The sequence below is a fragment of the Moschus berezovskii genome, chromosome 4, assembly GCF_049115385.1.
Source record: "Moschus berezovskii isolate FMDL1 chromosome 4, NW_MosBer_1.0, whole genome shotgun sequence".
In the NCBI taxonomy this organism is placed as follows: Eukaryota; Metazoa; Chordata; class Mammalia; order Artiodactyla; family Moschidae; genus Moschus; species Moschus berezovskii.
The window spans coordinates 52,233,627-52,256,448 of NC_142463.1; the positions used below are offsets into that span (position 1 = coordinate 52,233,627).

At 35.5% G+C, this 22,822-nt stretch overlaps 1 protein-coding gene across 1 annotated transcript in view; it reads right to left on the bottom strand.

Annotated features, from left to right (window-relative positions):
• Nucleotides 1–22,822, bottom strand: part of SLC44A5 (solute carrier family 44 member 5) — a 115,612-nt gene that overhangs the window by 14,096 nt on the left and 78,694 nt on the right. Inside the window, exons 8-14 of the mRNA XM_055401397.2 lie at nucleotides 22,231–22,343; nucleotides 16,960–17,091; nucleotides 13,284–13,383; nucleotides 11,096–11,188; nucleotides 10,533–10,620; nucleotides 9,776–10,038; nucleotides 9,196–9,290 (exon numbers count right to left, since the gene is read on the bottom strand). Of these exons, the coding sequence (XP_055257372.2) occupies nucleotides 9,196–9,290; nucleotides 9,776–10,038; nucleotides 10,533–10,620; nucleotides 11,096–11,188; nucleotides 13,284–13,383; nucleotides 16,960–17,091; nucleotides 22,231–22,343 (884 nt within the window). The remainder of the gene's footprint in view (nucleotides 1–9,195; nucleotides 9,291–9,775; nucleotides 10,039–10,532; nucleotides 10,621–11,095; nucleotides 11,189–13,283; nucleotides 13,384–16,959; nucleotides 17,092–22,230; nucleotides 22,344–22,822) is intronic.

Here is a 22,822-nt window from a genome sequence, read left to right on the forward strand (position 1 = left end):
CTCACAGTAAAGGTAAATATACACTTAAATTCAAAATTCTCTAAAATTTTAATGGTAGTAGGTAAATCACTTAGAACTATAGTATAAAGTATAAAGGTTAAAAACAAAGTATTAAAAGGACTTTATTATGTATAACTACATAATTTGTTAATGGATCCACAACATAAAAAGATGTAAACTGTGATATCAGAAACATTGTAGCATAAAATATAAGGGATATAGAAATGTAGAGTTTTTGTATGCATTACCAATTCACTTATTATCAGCTATAAGATATATATTTTAACTATAAGGTATTTAGTTATTATACTGCTGATGTGCTCAGTCGTGGCTGACTCTTTGTAATCCCATGGACTGTAGCCCTCCAGGTTCCTCTGTCCATGGAATTTTCCAGGCAAGAATACTGGAGTGGTTCCTATTTCCTTCTCCTTTAGTTATTATAAGATATTTTACATAAGCCTTACGATAACCACAGAGTAGATACAAGAAAGGAATCAAAAGATACCACTATGTAAAATGATAAAATCACAAAAAAAGGGAAGAAAAAACAAAAAACTTTAAAACAGCCAGAAAACAGTTAACAAGATATAAATAAGTAAGTCTATAACTTTCAATAATTACAACTATGTAAATGAACTAAATTTTCCAATCAAAAGACAGAGTGGCTGAATGGAAATTTTTAAAAAGATTCAAGTATATGCTACCTACAGGAGCCTCATTTCACCTTTAAAGACATACTTAGACCAAAAGTGAAAGATTAGAAAAAGATTTTTCCATGAATTTAAGCCAAAAGAAATCAGGTGTACCTATATTTGTATCAGTCAAAATAGACTTTAAGCCAAAAGCTGAAACAAGGCACAAAGCTCATTCAGTTCAGTTCAGTTCAGTCTCTCAGTCATGTTTAACTCTCTGCGACCCCATGGACTGCAGCACACCAGGCCTCCCTGTCCATCACCAACTCCCGGAGTCCACTCAAACTCATGTCCATTGAGTCCATGATGCCATCCAACCATCTCATCCTCCGTCATCCCTTCTCCTCCTGCCTTCAGTCTTTCACAGCATCAGGGTCTTTTCAAATAAGTCAGTTTTTTGCATCAGGTGGCCAAAGTATTGGAGTTTCAGCTTGAGCATCAGTCCTTCCAATGAATATTCAGGACTGATTTCCTTTACAGTGGACTGGTTGTATCTCCTTGCAGTCCAAGGGACTCTCAAGAATCTTCTCCAAAACCACAGTTCTAAAGCATCAATTTTTTGGCCCTCAGATTTCTTTATAGTCCAACTCTCACATCCATACATGACCACTGGAAAAACCATAGCCTTGACTAGATGGACCTTTGTTGGAAAAGTAATGTCTCTCCTTTTTAATATGCTGTCTAGGTTGGTCATAACTTTCCTTCCAAGGAGTAAGCGTCTTTTAATTTCATGGCTGCAGTCACCATCTGCAGTGATTCTGGAGCCCCCCAAAATAAGGTCTGTCACTGTCTCCACTGTTTCCCCATCTATTCGCCATGAAGTGATGGGACCAGATACCATGATCTTAGTTTTCTGAATGTTGAGCTTTAAGTCAACTTTTTCACTCTCCTCCTTCACTTTCATTAAGAGGCTCTTTAGTTCTTCTTCACTTTTTGCCATAAGGGTGGTGTCATCTGCATATCTGAGGTTACTGATATTTCTCCCAGCAATCTTGAGTCCAGCTTGTGCTTCTTCCAGCCCAGCGTTTCTCATGATGTACTCTGCATATAAGTTAAATAAGCAGGGTGACAACATACAGCCTTGACATACTCCTTTTCCTATTTAGAACCAGTCTATTTTTCCATGTCCAGTTCTAACTGTTGCTTCCTGACCTGCATAGATTTCTCAAGAGGCAGGTCAGGTGGTCTGGTATTCCCATATCTTTAAGAATTTTCCACAGTTTGTTATGATACAAAGCTCATTATACAATGAAAAAAGGGTCTATTTATCAAGAGTAGATAGAAATTATAAATATTTATGTACCTAACATTTGAGCACCTAAATATATAAAGTAGATATAAATAGATATGAAGGAAGAAATATTTAGCAATATAATAACAGAATAGGATTTCAAAATTCCCTTTTTATCAATGGGTTGTCCAGAGAGAAAATCAAAAAGGAAGCATTGGACTTAAGGACATATTAACAAATGTTAAGATGGACTTAACATTTATAGTACTTTCCATCCAACTACAGCAGAATACACATTCTTCTCAAGTATACATGGAGCATTCTCCAAGATAGATCATGTTAGGTCACAAAACAAGTATTAATAAATGCAAGACATCTGAGATCATATGAAGCCTCTTTTCTAAAGAAAATCGTATGAAACTAGAGGTCAATTACAAGAAGAAAACTGGAAAATTCAGTAGTGTGTGGAGATTAAACAACATGCCACTGAATAATTAAGAGGTGAAAGAATAAATCAAAAGTGAAGTCAAACAGCAACTTGAAACACAGGAAAGTAGAAACACAACACATCAAAACATACGGAATACAGCAAAGCAGTTCTAAGGTAAGTTCACAGCAATAAACACATATGTCATTAAAAAAGATCTCAGACAAACTAACTTCACACCTCAAGGAATTAGAAAAAAAGATGAAACTAAGTACAAAGTTAGTATAAGAAAGGAAATAGTAAAGCTCAGACTAGAAATAAATGAAAGAGACTGAAAAAACAATCAAAAAGATATATGAAAATACCAGCTGCTTTTTGCAAACATAGAATTGACAAACCTTTCACTAGACTAATTGATAAAAAAGGAGAGAAGACTTAAATATTAATAAATTCAGAAATGAAACAGGAAACATTACAACTGATAACATACGTAAAGGATCATAACTGACTACTATGACTACATATGACTACTATTTACACCAGCAAATGTGACTGTCTAGAAGTGAATAAATTTCTAGAAACATATAACTTGCTGAACTGAATCATGAAGGAATAGAAAATCTGAACAGATCAATTTCTAGTGAAGATTTTGAATCAGTAATCAAAAACCTCCCCAAAAAGCGAAGTCCAGGATCAATCAAATGACTTCACTGGTGAAATTTTACCAAACATTCAAAGATGAATTAACATAAATGTAACGGCTGGAAGAAGCACAAGCTGGAATCAAGATTGCCGGGAGAAATATCAATAACTTCAGATATGCAGATGACACCACCCTTATGGCAGAAAGTGAAGAGGAACTCAAAAGCCTCTTGATGAAAGTGAAAGAGGAGAGTGAAAAAGTTGCCTTAAAGCTCAACATTCAGAAAACTAAGATCATGGTATCTGGTCCCATCACTTCATGTGAAATAGATGGGGAAACAGTGGAAACAGTGTCAGACTTTATTTTTGGGGGTTCCAAAATCACTGCAGATGGTGATTGCAGCCATGAAATTAAAAGACACTCCTTGGAAGGAAAGTTATGACCAACCTAGACAGCATATTAAAAAGCAGAGACATTACTTGGTCAACAAAAATCCATCTAATCAAGGCTATGGTTTTTCCAGTGGTCATGTATGGATGTGAGAGTTGGTCTGTGAAGAAAGTTGAGTGCTGAAGAATTGATGTTTTTGATCTGTGGTGTTGGAGAAGACTCTTGAGAGTCCCTTGGATTGCAAGGAGATCCAATGAGTCCATTCTAAAGGAGATCAGTCCTGGGTGTTCATTGGAAGAACTGATCCTAAAGCTGAAACTCCAGTACTTTGGCCACCTCATGTGAAGAGTTGACTCATTGGAAAAGACTCTGATGCTGGGAGGGATTGGGGGCAGGAGGAGAAGGGGACGACAGAGGATGAGATGGCTGGATGGCATCACCGACTCAATGGACATGAGTTTGAGTGAACTCTGGGAGTTGGTGACAGACAGGGAGGCCTGGCGTGCTGCAATTCATGGGGTCACAAAGAGTCAGACACGACTGAGCAACTGAACTGAACTCTTCTCAAACTCAAACAGCAGACGTGGAGAGAACATTTACAAACTCATTTTATGAGGCCAGCGTGACCCTGATACCAAACCCACACAAGGACACTGCAAGAAAAGAAAATTATAGGCCAGTATCCCTGATAAATATAAATGCAAAGATCCTCAACAAAATATTAACAAATTGAATTCAATATGAAATTAGAAGAATCACATGCCAAAATCAAGTAGGATTTTTACCAGGTTGCAAGGATGGTCAACATATGCAAATTAATAATATGCTCCACATTAACAAAAACATCTATTTCTGCTTTATTGACTATGCCAAAGCCTTTGACTTTGTGGATCGCAATAAACTGTAGAAAATTCTGAAAGAGATGGGAATACCAGATCATCTGACCTGCCTCTTGAGAAACCTGTATGCAGGTCAGGAAGCAATAGTTAGAACTGGACATGGAACAACAGACTGGTTTCAAATAGGAAAATGAGTACGTCAAGGCTGTGTGTTGTCACCCTGCATATTTAACTTATACACAGAGTACATCATGAGAAACGCTGGGCTGGATAAAGCACAAGCTAGACTCAAGATTGCTGGGATAAATATCAGTAACCTCAGATATGCAGATGACACCACCCTTATGGTAGAAAGCAAAGAGGAACTGAAGAGCCTCTTGATGAAAGTGAAAGAGGATAGTGGGAAAGTTGGCTTAAAGCTCAACATTCAGAAAACTAAGATCATGGCATCCAGTCCCATCACTTCATGGGAAATAGATGAGGAAACAGTGGAAACAGTGGCTGATTTTATTTTTTGGGGCTCCAGAATCACTGCAGATGGTGATTGCAGCCATGAAATTAAAAGACGCTTACTCCTTGGAAGGAAAGTTATGATCAACCTAGAAAACATATTAAAAAGCAGAGACATTATTTGGTCAACAAAGGTCCATCTAGTCAAGGCTATGGTTTTTCCAGTAGTCATGTATGGATGTGAGAGTTGAACTATAAAGAAATCTGAGCTCTGAAGAATTGATGCTTTTGAACTGTGGTTTTGGAGAAGATTCTTGAGAGTCCCTTGGACTGCAAGGAGATCCAACTAGTCCATCCTAAAGGAGATCAGTCCTGGGTGTTCATTGGAAGGACTGATGTTGAAGCTGAAACTCCAATACTTTGGCCATCTGATGTGAAGAGCTGACTCATTTGTAAAGACCCTGATGCTGGGAATGATTGAGGGCAGGAGGAGAAGGGGACGACAAAGCACGAGATGGTTGGATGGCATCACTGACTCAATGGACATGGGTTTGGTTGGACTCTAGGACTTGGTGATGGACAGGGAGGCCTTGCATGCTGAGGTTCATGGGGTTGCAAAGAGTTGGACACGACTGAGTGACTGAACTAAACTGAACCTTAACAAAATGAAGGTGAAAAATCATATGATGATGTCAATAGATACAGAAAAATTACTTGACAAAACTCAACCTCCTTTTGTAATAAAATCTCTCAGGAAACTGGTTATAGAAGGCTTGAACATAAGCAGGAACATTTCTTACAAACCCACAGCTAATATCATACTCAATGGTAAAAAGCAGAAAGCTTTTCTTCTAATAATAGGTGCAAGACAAGGATGCCCACTAATGCCACATTTTTTCAGTTTAGAACCTGTAAGTCTCAGTCAGAGCAATTAGGCAAGTAAAATAAATAAAAGGTATTCAAATCAGGAAGGAAGAATATTATCTCTGTTTGTAGCTCACATGATATTACATAAGAAAACTCTACAGTCTCCACCAAAAAAACAATTAAAGCTAATACATGAAATCAGTAGAGTTTCAGGTAATGAAATCAATATACAAAAATCAGTTTTTTTTCTGTACACCAACAACTAATTATTGGAAATAGAAATTGAGTACAACTTCATTTACAATTACATCAAAACAATAAAATAACTAGAAAGAAATATAAATGAAGATGAGAAATACTTGTATATTAAAATTGTGAGCTATTGACAAAAAAGAATAAAGAAACAAATAAGTTGAAAATATTGCATGTTCATGGATTGAAAGAATTAATATTGTTAATATGTAATGTACATTTAAAATGTAATTATTGGGCTTCCCTGGTGGCTCAGATGGTAAAGAATCTGCCTGCAATGCAGGAGACCTGGGTTCTATCCCTAGGTTGGGAAGATCCCCTGGAGGAGGGCATGCGACCCACTCCAGTATTCTTGCCTGGAGAATCCCCATGGACAGAGAAGCCTGGTGGGCTACAGTTCATGGGGTTGCAAAGAGTTGGACCTGACTGAGTGACTAAGCACCACACAGCACAAAATGTATATAGTACCCAAAGCAATCTAAAACTTTCATGCAATTCCTATCAAAATTCCAATGCCATTTTTCACAGAAACAGGAAAAGCAATCCTAAAATTTGTATAACCTCACAAGAGATCCAAATAACCAAAGCAATTAAGAAAGAGTAACAAAGCTAAAGGCCTTATACATTCTGGTTTCAAACTCTTTTACAAAGTTAAAGTAATCAAAACAGTATGGTACTGGCATAAAAAATAGAGAGCCTAGAAATAACCCATGCATCTATGGTCAATTTTTGACAAAGAAGCAAGAATATACAATGGGAAAAAGAGTCTTTAATAAATGGTGTTAGGTAAAACAGACAACCACATGCAAAAGAATGAAATTAGACCCTTATCTTATACCACACAGAATAATCAATGCAAAATGGATTAAAGACTTGAATGTAAAACCTGAAACCATAAAATCCTACAAGATTTTATAGTGGTAAGTTCCTTGATATTGGCCTTGGCAATGACTTTTTAGATTTTACACCCAAAAAAGGCAAATGCAACAAAAGCAAAACTAAACAAGTAGCCTGCTGCTGCTGCTGCTAAGTCACTTCAGTCGTGTCCGACTCTGTGCGACCCCCTAGACGGCAGCCCACCAGGCTCCCCCGTCTCTGGGACTAAAAAGCTTCTGCACAGCAAGAAAGCCATCAAAAAAAAATGAAAAGGCAACCTACTGAATGGGAGAAAATATTTGCAAACCATATGTGATAAAGGGTTAATAGTCAAAATATACAAAGACTTTATAGAATTCAACAGTAAAAAACAAATAACGCAATTAAAAATGTGTAAAGAACCAGAATAGATGTTTCAAAGAATACATACACATGGCCAATAGGTGCATGAGAAGGTGTCCAACATTACTTATATCAGAGATATGCAAATCAAAACCTCAATGAGCTGTCACCTCATACCTGTTCACATATCTGTTATCAAAAATACAAGAGATAACAAGTATTGGTAAGAATGTAGAGAAAAGGGAACCCTTGTACACGGTTGGTACAAATGTTAATTGATGCATTCGCTATGGAAAACAGTATGGAGGTCCCTTAAGAAATTAAAAATGGGACTACCATATGATCCAGCAATTCTAATTCTGTATATATAATTGAAGGAAACAAAATCACTATCTTGAAGAGATAAATTGTACTCCAGTGTTCACTGCAGCATTATTTACAGTATGCAATGTATGCAAACAACCTAAGTGTTACTAGGTACATCAATCAATCAAGTATAGTATATATACACAATGGAATATTATTCAGCCATAAAGAAGAAAGAAATCTTACCTTTGTAATAACATGGATGAACCTGAAGGGCATTATGCTAAGAGAGGTAAGCCAGACAAAAACAAATATGCATGGTATTGCTTATACATGGGGGAAAAATTGTAATGCATATAAACTGAATAGAATGGTGGTTATCACAGGCTGGGCATGGAAGAAACTGGGAGAGGCTGGTAAGCTTTTTGCTATAAGATGAATAAGGTTTAGGATATAATGTAAAACATGACTACTGTTGAAAATACTGTATTGTATATTGAAATTTGCTAGGAGAGTAGAACCTAAGCATTCTCACCAAAAAAGGGAAAAAATGTCCCACCTTAAATGTGGGGATCCTTTCACAATGTATATATGCATTAAATCATCATTTGTACACTTAAAAAATACAATTTTATTTGTTAGTTATACCTCAAGCTGAAAAAAATTTACTTAAAACATCCTTTGCCCATATTGAATTAGGTTGTTTATTTTTGAGTTGTAGGAGTTATTTATACATTCTAAATATTAGTTGCTTATCTGGTATATGACTTGCAAGTATTTTCTCCCATTCTGTGGGTTGTCGTTTTACTTTCTTGATAGTGTCCTTTGATGTACAAGCATTTAAAAAATATTGATGAAGTGTAATTTATCTGTTTTTTCTTTTGTTCCCTGTGGTTTTAGTATCATATCTAAGAAATCATCATTAAATCCAATGTTAAGAAGATTTATTCCTATGCTTTCTTCTGAGACTTTTATAGTTTTAGCTTTTATGTTTGATCCATTTTGAGTTAATTCATGTATATGATGTAAGGCAAGGGTTCATTCTCTTGCATGTAGATATCCAGTTTTGTTACATTAGTTGAAAGAAACTCTCCCAAACTGAATAGTCTTTTTGTGAGCATTTATTTTAGGGCTCTCTAGTCTATCTCAGGTCTATATGTCTGTCATTATACCAGTGCCACACTATATTGATTACTGTAGCTTTGTATTTAGTTTTGAAATCAGGAACTGTATGTTTTCCAACTTGCTTGTTCTGTTTGAAGATTATTTTCACAATTAATAATAAAATCTTTTAAAGTACATTCTAAACAGCTTATGTTTTTGTAAACTGTATGTGTCATGTATGAGCAAATGACATCCACAATTTATATTTTAAGCCTGCGCTGTCTTGAGATCTAGACTTAGAACTGCCTGACATCCCCACCATGCTTCTCAATATTAACCTGTCAAAAATGCAAATTTTAATCTCTTCTTTGAATTGTGTTTCTCCTGGCTTCCATAATTTAGTAAGTAACATCACACACTTTTGGAGAAGGAAATGGCAACCCACTCCAGTATTCTTGCCTGGAGAATCCCATGGACAGAGGAGCCTGGTAGGCTACAGTCCATGGGGTCACAAAGAGTCGGATACAACTGAGCAGCTTTCAGTATCACACAATTTTTCTCTTTTCTTTACCACTGCTCCTATCCCCATCCCCACTGTGTTCAATCCCTCAACAAGTTCTGTTGGCTCTTCCTTCTAAACATCTCCCCAATCGGACCACATCCATCCCTATTACTGCATCCAAGTTACAGTCATTATGTTCCCCCAACCCCTGATCCAGTTTACTCTATTCACGGAAGTCAGGAAGTCTGAGAAAAGATGAATTCTAGAATCTTACTTTGAAGACGTTTGTCCAAGTATTCTAGGATTAATCTGAACATTTGAATTATTGCAAGAATTAAAGATCCAAATGCTAAGGATCCTGTGTGATATCTGGACAAAGATAAAATGAGAATAAAGGTTAAAATATTCTTACTAAGAACTAAAAGGATGTTAGTTAATTTTTATTGGTAAAAGGGTTGATAGAAAAGAACTTCTACTCTCTTATTCAGATTGACAAAGGTCTCCATAGAGGCCTTTAAACCATACACATACATTTTGTACTTCATCTACAAAAATGATACCGATAGCCTATCATTTTATATTGATTTTATATTTGAGCTGAGCAATGAAGAAAGAAAGACAAGTTCATCCTTAATCTTTAATTTAGTGATCTCTCCTACTTCTTCGCTCTAGTAACCTTTTAGAAGGATTGGCCTGGGTAGGGGTTAAAAATAAAATGAAGGCTATAAAACCAAAGCCAATGGACATTCATGAATCTTGAATTATACCTTTGACCTCAAGTACTTTGCCACTTGAATTATAAGCACATTAAACATAACTGGGAAGATAGATGTAGTGTTCAATGTGAAACTTACCTTATGGCTCGTCCAAATGCAGTAAAAAGTGGATAGGGTGGGATGTCATCAGGTTTTTTCAAGGCCCAATAATAAGAAGCAAAGGCACCAGCAAGGGCACACTGACCCAGTGCAATGACAAAGTTTATAAGCCAGAGAAAGACGAATAGATTGAGTAACTGGAAGGTAGTGATGTATTGATGATATAGGCTCTTTCCACCATAGAAAGCAAAGTGACACTGAGCCCCAGGGCAAGCTTTGGCAATTTCAGTTGTATTAAAACCCTGCATTCAGAAAAAAGAAACCAACAAGGATAATATAATGATAGTATTCCAAGATAATGCCTTCCTTGCCGTCTCTTGTGTAGCCCCCAAATGCTTGTCCTGCTCTTCTTCTATTAGCTTCTGCTGTTATTTCTATTTCTGTAACATCACTTTGTACAGTTCTTTCTTGAGTTATGGAAAACTATCTCATTCTACCATCACATGTTCATTAGTCTGCATCCACTATAACTTTACATTTATTAGTGTGGTTGTTGACTGTGCATGCTTCTTAGGTATATGACACGATAAGTGAGCTCAGGCAATAGCAATGTTTTCTCTGTTCTGCCCACTGTTTTCAGTACTTTTCAGCTAACACCTGACTCAACTCTCCCCTTTCTACAGTGATCCTCATCAGTGAACAGGGTCTCTATTACAGGATTATTCCTACAACAATTGCTGGATGAAACGTAGTAGAGTTCTTTATTAAAGTAAATAAAAGAGTTTCTTTTACTTACCACTGGGTCACAGGTTTTATTTTCGTGTTCACATTGCCCCTGTGGGGCTATGACTTTGTATATAGGTGCCCCTGATGTAGCCAAATAACTGAGTGAACTCTATTAAGGTTAAATTATTTGCTGGTAGATTGAAAATAAATGGACAAGAAAATAATGTGTGAATAACCCAAAAGTGTACTGAAAGACTAATTTCAAAAAATTTATAATCTAACAATTTATTCATTTTAAGACCCAGAGTAATATAACATGGATCAGGTACACTGAGTGGCCCCTTAAAAGCAATGAAATATAAAAGAGTTTTTTTTTTTTCTTTTTAGGTATTGCAAAGGAAAAGTACATAAGTGAAGATAAAACAAAATCTACCATATGACTTATTTGAGGGGAAATTCAATTGGTTCACTTTTTTAGAGCTTAGCAGTCATCACCATCATCATCATCATCATCATTTCAATTGTATCTTTAGGATGTTTCTAGTCTTTCCAGGATGGAAAGGTATATAAACTCCCAGTTTCTGAGTAATAGTATGGACCTGAGGTTTAAAGAGGTCAATTACCAAAGGATACATTGCTACCACAGCCCAGTAGGAAATGCAGACTGAGAGGAAAAAGAAAGTTAAAGCTGGATAAATTAAAGTACTAGGGATGTATCCAATGGCTCTGAAATAAAACAAACAGTTGAAATTCAAAATGATACAGTTACAATTTCTCAGTTAAAATTTCATCTTTTAGAACTAGACTGAATTCATTCAAAGAACAGTGGTAATAACCATTGACTCTTTTTTCTGGTGTATTCATAGTTGGTTTTAATTTTTATTTATTTATTAATAGCATTCTTTCAGTGCTCATGTTTGATTCCTGCCAAAAGTTCTCCAAACCTTCTCCTCTTTGGTTATCTCTGTCTAACTCAGAAAGACTTCATGCATTATAATCATGGTATTTCTCCCTTTTGTTTAGACATTTAAAATTGCAGAGGATCTTGACAATCATCTGATCAAATGTGAGAATCCGTCTCTAATTCAAGAATCCCTTCTGAACTGTCTTCAGAACATGTCCCTTAGTCTCATATGACACAGCTCATTCTATTTTCTTAACAACCAAAGTATTAGGAAGTTCTGCATGTAATTCACATCCACTACCTTCTGGAGAAGAAATGACCACCTTTTCCATACAGCAACCCTTCAAGTAACTCTTTCATTTTCCAGGATAAATAATTATTTTGATATTTCCTCCTAAGATATGCTTTCTAAAATATTCACATCCTAGTTACTCTACTTTTGAATAATTTTTTAGCATATGACACTAAATTAATTCTATGTTGCTTGATATAGCCACTGAGAACTACAATAGAACTATTTCCACTCCTAATGCACTGACACATTTTTTTCTTCAGTCACACCATGGGGCATGCATAATCCTAGTTCCTGGACCAGCTGATGGAACCTTTGCCCGCTACAGTGGAAGCACAGAGCCCTAACCACTGGACCACTAGGGAATTCCTACACTGACACATTTTAGATTCGTTTTTTTTTTATTTGTTACCTTCTCCACCTCACTATTTAGACTATGCTATTCTCTCTTTTCTCCAGACATTGATGTGAGTGAAATACTGGGCATCCCTATGATTACCCTGTATTCTCACACCAATTTATTACAGCTCTTATTTTCCTTTGAAAAAAAAATCTTTAATCTGTCACAGTAGTAACTGTCCTTTAACACGCACATGCACACACACATTTACAGGCATAGCAGTTGGATAAGTGAATTGTACAATATCATATTATTTAAGGAATAACCCAGCAAATCAGTAGCTTTCAGTGGCTAATGATAGGGCTTCAGTTATTGTGGGAAGGACAGATTTAATTTAGCAAACTGCTGGTTAACTATTTCAAACACTGGCTCTAGGTGGCGCTATTAATATTACAGATGACGATTTTGTTAAAACACTCCTTAAAGACTATTTAAAATAATTTGGTCCTTGGTCATTAACAACCCAGTTTCCATTGTTCTTAACAAAGAACATGATCTGTTGGCTTTAAGTAATACTCTCTTTGTTGTTTCCATGCATTATTCAAAAGTTTAATGTATTATCTTCAAGTGACCCTTTGGAATAGTTTAGAAACTGTAGGTGTTATTACCTCACAGCATGAATTTTATGAAAAATTATGTTTATTTTGTAGCATTTTAAAATAAAAATGACTCTGGGTATACAATGTTCTTGAATTGAGAGCTGTAGATACAAAAACCTATAGTCTGGTGCTGCTAAGACCAATTACTCTGTCTACTGGCAAATTTTGTTACTTATACAAAACTAGCAAGAACACATAATTGACTTTATAGAATTACAGTGATCGACAGTTCTGCAAATGATCTCAACCATCAGTATTAACATACGACTCAGTCTGGGAGTAATACAACATATAATATAACTAACTTTTATCAGCATTTTATCACTTACTTTCACATAAGCTATCCTCCTAACATATATTTGGTGTTTTCAAAAAGTGCTAGTGCACAGACTACATAGGTTTTAGCTTTATTTTGCTCTAAGATAATTGATGTTTGGGGATTTTGAAAGACTTGTTAGTGTGAACTTTTTAATATGTGGCAAAGTCTGAACTTGAACACTTTTCTTGAATGGAAAGCAGATTTAACAAGCCATCTTAAAGGGAAAAGAGTCTGGAGCATCTACAAATAATCAGTGACTGATGAAAGACGGATATACATTATGCGAGTCTCTCCATCAAGGCCTTACTTGCTCCCCTCCTTCAGCAGGGCGATGGAGATACGGATTCGGTCCCTGAGGAAGATCAGCATGAGGATGATGAACAGTTCAAGGAGGCAGAGTATTATCACTTTAAACAGGAAAAAAAGATTAGTGTGTGATGCAAATCAAACCAAAGAGCAAACTTGCTGTGCAAACATTAGACTGATCTTCATGATGCTTTCTGCCAGCTCTGACACTTCATTATTTAAGCAGTGCTATCTCTCCAAAGATGTCAGTTTTAGAAATTCACTTTTAAAACCTCTGAGAAATGCTTTTAAAAAAAATTCTAGATTAAAACTCTTAGCTAGAATTTAAACAACTGTGTTGGACAGGCTTCATTTTATCTATGGAAACATTTCACACCACTTGTAGAAATGAGAAAATAGGCATAGAAGAAAAGCAACTCTATTTTAGATGTTTTTGCTTGTAAACTTCTTTGAGTAAGAGAATCATTACAGAACAAAGTTTTTGAGCTGCTGCCAGGCTCACAATGCCTCATAATTGATCTTGCTGATGGATAGGGTCGGGGTTCTGGGATACCAGATTTTTAGTTTGTGACCCCACCCATCATGACTGCCTTGATAAAATCAGAGTGTAATGCCAACCCAAGCTGTGTAATAAAAGTCTGAGAGTTAGAATTAAGGGAATCTAGTTCAGCTTTTTTTTTTTTTCTGCTGTACAACATCATGAATCACTGTAAGTATATATATAATCCCTCCCTCGTGAGCCTCCCTCTCACCCCTCAATCCACTCCTTTAGGTCTAGTTTAGTTTTGAATTGACATTTGTATGCCTCTTGAACTAAGAGTTATACACATTAACTGTGTCAAATCACATTTATGTAAAGTAAGTGAACCTGCAAAGAAATAAAGTGTACGAGTGTAAAGAAAGAGAGCAAGTAGAGGAAACCTTGGCTCCATTTTGGCTTTTTGTTTCCTTGATCCAGGTCCATTTGGAAGTCCAGCTGCTTTTCTGCTATTTTGAGTTTGGTGAGACACTTCTCTGTTCTTAGAATAAATGCCGTTGCCTTGCCTCCAACTTTGTTTTTACTTAAAGCCAAACAGCCCTAATTATTATATTTCCTCAATTCTATGACATACCTTTAATTTAGTAATAACTTTTGAGGAAAAGTAAAAAATCCTTTATTAAATGTCTGTCTATTGATTATAAAATGCATCCTGACCTCAGAGATGTTAAAAAGTGAAAAGATGTGGAGTCTAAATTAAGGAATATAGTATGGCTAATAACAGATTCTGAAATCATGAAAGAAACTTAATGAAAAGTTAAATTCCTACCCATGAAAGGATCCACTTTACAACATTCCTGCTAGTTATTCTCCTTATGTCTGAACACTTCCAATCATAGGACACTCATTATTTTATTCTATTGTTATACCACTAAGATTCAGATGTTTATCATACCTCAGTTCGTATCTCCAAGTGAGGAGAAACCAGTTAACCCAGAGATGTGGGAGGTTCTCAGTAATATAACATCTCCCTGCTACATCTTCTTTTATTTCAACTGCGTAGTTATGTTATCATGCATAACTGATTCTTTTAAAGCTACATGGAGCCCAAAACTGTGAAGTGTAGCCATATTAAGCTAAAATCATTATCGTCTTTGGATAAACTTAAGAATATAAACTGTGTCAGTCACTTTATGTTCCAAAATTGCATTGTAAAAGAACATTGCATATTAAATTTGTACTTTTACACAATTATATTATTTTAAATGGTTATATTAAAGAAATTCAGCACCCTTTTGAATTTATATATTCCCTCCTTTTGTTTAAATAAAAGCAAACAATAGAAACATATTTTTTGAGACCCTACAGAGAAGCTGGTATAAATCTAACTTTATCAAGGAGGCTGGGATAATTAATAGAAATGAGAATAGAACCATCTTCTAATACAATCCAAGACTCATAAAATGATCATTTTTATGTACATCACTCCACATATTTTTAGTGTTTCTGTCAATAAGTATAATTTCACATGTATACCCTTGTCACTGGTGCTGAGAATTATAAGCACAGAGCAAATAATGTCTGATAGTATTTCATAATGGGTTATGAAAGTTAACACTCATTTGAGGAAAGATTTCTAGACTTGAAAATAAAAGCAAGCTCTGCATTTTCCTCAAAGTACCTTGCTGAACTTTTCCAATGGCAGATTCTAATCATCTCAATGATTTTGTGTCGAAGATCCTTAAAAGACAGCAGCGGGATGACCATAGAACCTGTAACTAACATCCATCTGAGAGTAAAACTAGAGGTTTCAACACATAATGGATGAGATTTGTCATCTTCAGAAATGATAGATAACAGTATGTGGACGGCTGAGGGATATAGAATCACTCAAATTCATGAAAAGGGATGAGGATATAAGTCCCAAGATGCTTGATTTTTATAGTCAAAAAAAAAAAAAAAAGAGAAAGAAATGGCTATCAATGAAGTTCTTCTGAAACATATTTAAAAAAACTAATGTGTTATATTATTGAAGGGAATTAGCTGCATGAGAGCTAGAAATGGGAACCCAAAGAGCAAGAACTTGGCATTTTGAGCTAGCACTATCCAAGGAACAGAGAAATACTGAATATGGCAGACACAGAAATCTGGTGGGGGCTTCTGTGCAGCCAGGGTAGGTCATCCAGCTTGGCATAAGCCTGAAGAAAACACCTCTCAAGACTATCCAAGGGTCTCTGCTAAAAAAAACTTTCTCATTAGTAATCTTATTCCCCATGTGCGTTGAGCCCAGGAAAGCAGTGTCCTAGGTGGGATATGTCTGCATTCTGAGAGAGTATCCTAATAGTGTAAACAAATACAGTGGCACTCTGGCGACATGCTGTGAGCCTGTCTCTGAAAGCCACCCAAATGACTTCTGGGTGAAGTGGCAAAATTGTTTTCAGATTTATGTTAAGGGATCCATTCTGGAATCATGATGCTCTCCAAGATACTGCCCTCCTCTTAGACTGTCTGGGCTCCTTACCAGGCTTCCTCAAACTTGTCTTGTTTGGCTCTCTAACTTCAACAATATAGGAAGATGAATTTTTTTTTAAAGCATCATGTAATTAGAGATCACTTTAAAAATATTGATTAAAGAACATGAATCTCTGTAAAGAACAAGGAATAGTATAATAAAAACTATTAAAGCCATCTTTGAAATCATCTACCTTTCAAAATTCTGTTAATATTACCCTTAACTAACTCAATCTAAATAAACACTAAAAATTGTAAATTTGTAAAAATTACTTATTATTCCAATTCTATAACAAGTAGTTTAAAAGTCCTGTCATGAAAAACTTGTTTCTTCATTTTACTCTTTTTCTATTTTTAAATACAAGTTTGAAATATCAAGCATTTTTTCCTTTTAAAATACCTTTCTTAGATATTAGATTAATGGTTATAAACGTCTATATCCGACTCATGTTAAGTTGAAGGCAAATAGCTTGAGATCATTGTACAGTAACATTTTCTTAGATTATATAATAAATTCCCCTCAATGACTTTCCATTTACTATGCCTAGTAGTATTATAGACACTTATTTTAATGATGTTATCAATAGATGTATTTAACAAGTTATACCAACCCAAGTTTTCTTTAAACAAAAAAGATGCTCTCTTGTTATTACAGTTTTAAAGAAGCAAATTTTTAAAATCCACTCACTAAGTGCGAACCATGTTTGTTTCAGGCGAAAATACATGCTTATGTCAGTCTGAATCCCAATGGTATATGCATTTAAGTGAGAACCTGGCTGTTCCTGAAGACGGTTGTATTCTAGGTAACAGCGCCATATTCCTTGAAAAAGAGAGAAGAGTAGACTAATATAAAATGTTATTTTCTGAAATATAAGCACACATCTACATGAAATTGATTAGCATGGTCATTTTTACAAAGGAAAGATTCATATTTACACATTAAATATTTTATATGCATCCAACAGTCTAAATGTGCTATCATATTCAATACTTTTCAGTATTTTTTTGGATGACCATGGCAACACCTGATTTTAAATGTCCTTTTAATTAGAAACAACTTTAATGTCCATCAGTAATGACTGGTTAAAGATATTGTAGTATATTTGCACAGTAGAATACTGTATTTCCATATAAAGAGGAGAAAGTCTCTAGTGATAGTGAATGATCACTAGATGCTTTGTTAAATGAAAAAAAGAAGTAAAAAATTATATAATTATAAAAATTATATAAAATATTCTATAATTCATATAAGAAGTAAAAATAACATATGTATTTTCTTATGCATACTTAAAGTATCTCTGGGAAGATACATAGGAATGAATACAGTATTTTCTGTATACCTTCACTTTCAAACTTCCAATTTCTTTATGTTTTTTGTAACTTCTGTAAAGAACGCAGCTCCAATTTGTATGTTTATATTTTAATCTGACCTGATAATCTCTGTCTTCTAATTGGTGAGCTTAATATATTTAATGTATTGCTATATTTACTTTTGTTTCAACCTTCTTTGTTTTTGTATTTCCTGTTCTACTTTGTATCAAAACTTCCAATTCTTTTCCTTTAAAAACTGGTCAGTTTTTGTTTGTTATATTCTGTTTTCCCCCTTTACTGGTTTAGAGATATCTACTATATTTTTAGAATAAATTACTCTTGAAAATTGACTGTGTACTTACTAACCAAGTCTAAAGTCAACCCAGGAAATATAAAAACCTTACATTATTCAATAATTATCTCAGTCTGATTATTCCTCCGTATTTTACTTATGTACAGTTATACCTCAAAAAATTGTATATTATCATTATTTTGTACAAAGTTTCTTAAGTTCTGTGCTGTGCTGATAGTCCCTCAGTCATGTCCAACTCTTTATGACCCCCACGGACTATAGCCTGCCAGGCACCTCTGTCCATGGGGATTTTCCAGGCAAGAATACTGGAGTGGGTTGCCATGCTCTCCTCCAGGGGATCTTCCCAACCCAGGGACTGAACCCAGGTCTCCCACATTGCAGGGAATTCTTTACTGTGTGAGTCACCAGGGAAGTCCTACCTACACATTTACCAATTAATTTTCTTTGATCACCAGTCATTCTTGCATCTCATACATTTTTGCAGAATCATTTTTCTCTCTAGAAGTAGGCACTCCTTTAGTATTAATGTATGTCTACTTGTAAACTCTAGTTTTTACTTATCTTAAAATATCTTCAATGTTACTCTCATTCTTGAAAGATAGTTTTGCTGAGTGTACAGCTATAGTCTGACCATTATTTTTTTCTTAGCTCTTTGAAGGTATTATTTTGCTCCTTTTGTTGCTGTCAAAAAGTCTTCTTTAGCTTAACTGTTCCTTTGTATGCAATCTTGTCTTTTCTCTCCAGTCATTTTTCAAATATTTTGTCTTTGGTATTTTGAACTTTCACAATCATTAATTTCCTGCTCTCTAATGTATCATTCCAAACAATATACAAGCATATTTTCCTTTCTCCCACTTTAGAGTAAAACAGAAGAAAGTCTACTTTTGACAGTCTTACCCCCTATTCACTGCCTGATTTCTTGTCCCTCGTTGAAATAAAACTCTCCCAAATAGCCGTGTATATTGTCTGTCTATAATTCCTCTCCTCCAATCTTCCCTCAATCCACTCTAATTAGGCTTTTCTTCCTCATTATGCTACCAAATGAAATGGCAACACATTTACTGCAGTTTCCTACCATGATACTGTCAATCCCCCTTCAGTGTCTATTATTTCTTTTTTTCTGTGGCAAGTATCACCTTCTAATAGATAATTTGCTTAGACTATGAGCATCAAGAGAGTAAGAACTTCTGTCTTTTTCTTTACTGTTCTTTCTCAAGAGCCTACCTGCACAACTGATATTTGTTGAGTGAATAAATGAAAAAATGTGTGACTAGATATGGATGTCACTTTCCTTATTCTTCTTGGTAGAGCTTTCTGTATCTTTGAATTTATATCTTTAATCAGTTCTAGAAAATTCTCAGTCAATCCCTTTCAAATATGCTGATACCTGTTAGGCCCTTCTCAATCTATTCTGTATCTCTCTTAAATACAGAATCATATTTTGTCCTTTGTTCATGTTCTTCTGTATTTTGAGTAATTAATTCAGAGTTTCATCTTTCAGTTCATTAATTATCTAATTTACTATTTAACTTATTTAATGTTGAGTATAACACTTTATTGCTTTTTTTTGAAAAGTTCTATTTGGTTCATCTTCATGTATGCCTGACCCCACTCTAGTATTCTTGCCTGGAAAATCCCATGGACGGAGGAGCCTGGTAGGCTGCAGTCCATGGGGTCGCAAAGAGTCGGACACGACTGAGCGACTTCACTTTCACTTTTCACTTTCATGCATCTGGAGAAGGAAATGGCAACCCACTCCAGTGTTCTTGCCTGGAGAATCCCAGGGACGGGGGAGCCTGGTGGGCTGCCATCTATGGGGTCACACAGAGTGGGACATGACTGAAGAGACTTAGCAGCAGCAGCATGTATGCCTGAATATTTTTGATGACTTCTTATTTTTTAGTTGTATTTTTAATTCTTAAACATTAATTCATGTTCTGTATCAGTCCATATCTGAATTTCCTAGCGACCTCAATCTGAGGTTTATCATTTCTTTTGTTTCTTGCAAAAGACCGTTTCCATACATGTTTGGAAATCTTTGATTGCAACTCACATTGTTCATTTTAATCTGTTGAAACCTGGTGATCTGAATCAAAGGTGCTTCCATCTAGAAGGGATTCATATTTATTTCTACTGGTACTATTTATTTCTGTTTGGTAGTACCAAAGGGTATGACCAAACTAGGGTCACTTTATGCATTTCTGAGGATCCAGGACCTACTCCAGGAGTTTCAGGCCTGACCCTCTATCTTCTGCTGACTCTGAGTCTCCTGATTGTAGCACTGGTATGATCTACCCACAATCTCACATGTGCCTCCTGTTCAGTTCCCCACTTTTTAGCTTGTGGGTTGAAAATGGTTTTCCTTTCTGGGATACTTCATTTCTAGTAAGCTCATGAAAAAAATAAATAAAACAATACAATATAATATGCCATCATTTCATAGCAAAAGGACCCTTCAGATTATTTAGTTCCTTTACACTGGTGGATCTGAAAGACTCAGCAGTTATTTTCCAATTTATTTTTCTATTCCTATCTCATTCCTGTCCTAGTGTGTGTTTATCATTAAATGTATGTTCCCTGGGCTTCAAGTCCTCTTTCCTTAATAATATTCCTGCATAATAAGAAAATAATAAATACCATTTATTGACCAATTATTATGGCGACTCTTTAAGTACTTTATATACACTGTTTATTTAACGCTCAGAGATTCCTTCAGAGTTGAGGAAACTATGAAATAGAGAACTATGTACTTGCAGAGAACTGTGCTTTTTCCAAATTCCAAATACATATTTATAACCATGGTATTATATGGCTATCCCCTATGTAACTCTTAATTTGTTATAATCAATGAGAATTTTTCACATGCCCAGACTGTAAGACAGAAAAGAGTAGGGGAAACTTTGAGCTCCAAGGAAGAAAACAAAGGCTTTTTGACAAAAAGTTTTCTTGGGAGTTTCAGGTTAGGAGACAGCAATTCTTATATTCCGTCATGAGATTCACGGGCAGCTGCACAGCATGAACAGATAAGGAATGATACATGGAGTCACCTAAACAACTGTTGAGAAACTCAGTGAGGATAACGAGCACGATAATAACAATAACCCAAGACATACTGAGTATTTACTGTGTTCCAGGGATTGTTCTAAGAGCTTTATACTCATTGTCTCATTTAATTCTCACAGTAATGGTATGATGGAGATACCATCATTGTGTTGATGATATGGATAATGAAACTGAGCCTTATAATCATTCAGAAACTTTTCCAAGTTTTCCAGTTACATTATGGAGACAGCATTGGAACTCAAGCTAACTACGGATTTTGGGTATTCTAGATTCTTATACTGATATGTGTAAAGCTCTTCTTCTTTGGGTGACAGAAACAAGACAGTGTTATTTTGGTATCTGTGACTGTAAAAGTCTTATTGTCGATGTAAATGGTGTTGTAGGAAAATCATTCTTTTGAATAGAAACCTCTCAAACATTCATATACTGGTTCATACGTTTATTAGAAGACTGAGAAGAAAGGCTATACTGTTCATTGATTCTTGGAGACCCCGTAGACTGTAGCCCGCCAGGCTCCTCTGTCTATAGAATTCTCTAGGCAAGAATACTGGAGTAGGTAACCATTTCCTTCTCCAGAAGATCTTCCCAACTCAGGGATCAAACCCAGGTCTTCTGCATTGTAGGCAGATTCTTTACCATCTGAGCCACCAGGGAAGCCCAATTCTTTTTTTAATGTTCGAATTTCACCTATACTGCATTTGGCAGAACTGAGTTAATAATTAGAGCTCAACCTAGAAGTAAAGTAACTCTCCATCCAATAAGTGTAATTCAGAATGCTTGCCTCTAGAGGGTGATGGCCTATTATGGAGTACTAGCCAATTATTAAAGTGTGTGACAGTACCTGGATTAAAAGTCCTAAGTTGAAAGAGAAAAATAGATCGATCACACATCTATAACTATGCAGACCTGGGCCTTTGATCAGATAAAAAGTAAAAAGACTAAAAGAAATTGTCTGAAATAGTTTTCATTAACCTAAATGGGATTCTTTTCACCTCCTTCTTAATACTCATGAGATATGAGACCAAAGACTGTAGAGAAAAAGAGAAGAATATTTTAATAGCGCTTTCCCCCCTGCCAGGATAAAGAAGAAAAAAGTAACAGAGATACTCTATGCAGAATTAAGTAATTTTTCTCAATTTAACACCTTTAGGAAGACAGTAAAGAAGGATTAAATTCACTGGAAGTAAAATGCTTTCTGGTAGTTGACAATGGCAACTGAAAAGAAAAAGATTATTTTGATATTTGGTGATTTTCAGATGGGTGGATACCTACCATAAGCTATGATTCCAATCACACCAAAGGTGAAGATCCAGAAAAGCAGTCCAGCTGTGAACCTCAGGAGCATCACAAACATCCAGCTGAGGAACATGGCGATAGTCAGGCCACTGGAGGATAAAAGGCACAACAAACACAGGGGCCAGTGTGCTAAACATAACAAACATGCCAAGACAACACTTATTTCTATTCAAAAGAATTCTTGATTATTTTATCTGACTGTAGAAACATTCATGACACTAAAAATTATAAGCAATTCTTTCTGTTAAGACTTTCAAGGGAAACAGTAGGATCATCAGAACTTGATACATGAATCATTTTTGGTGCCTAGGTAAATGCAAATTCTGTGTCCATAGTTGTTTCGGGAAAAATCACAATTCCTGTCTGCCGCAGTCCTGTTTTTTCCTTCATACTTACGCACCAAGTGATAAGCTACAAAGCATATCCATGAGATGTTATTGCTGTTCTATATACCTGGTCACTAATGAAAACCATATGTGATATAACTAGCAGTATGAGAACAATCTTAGGGCAGAAAGACAAGCAAAATAATTGCCCTACACAGTTCCTGAATCCATGATTTTGTAGC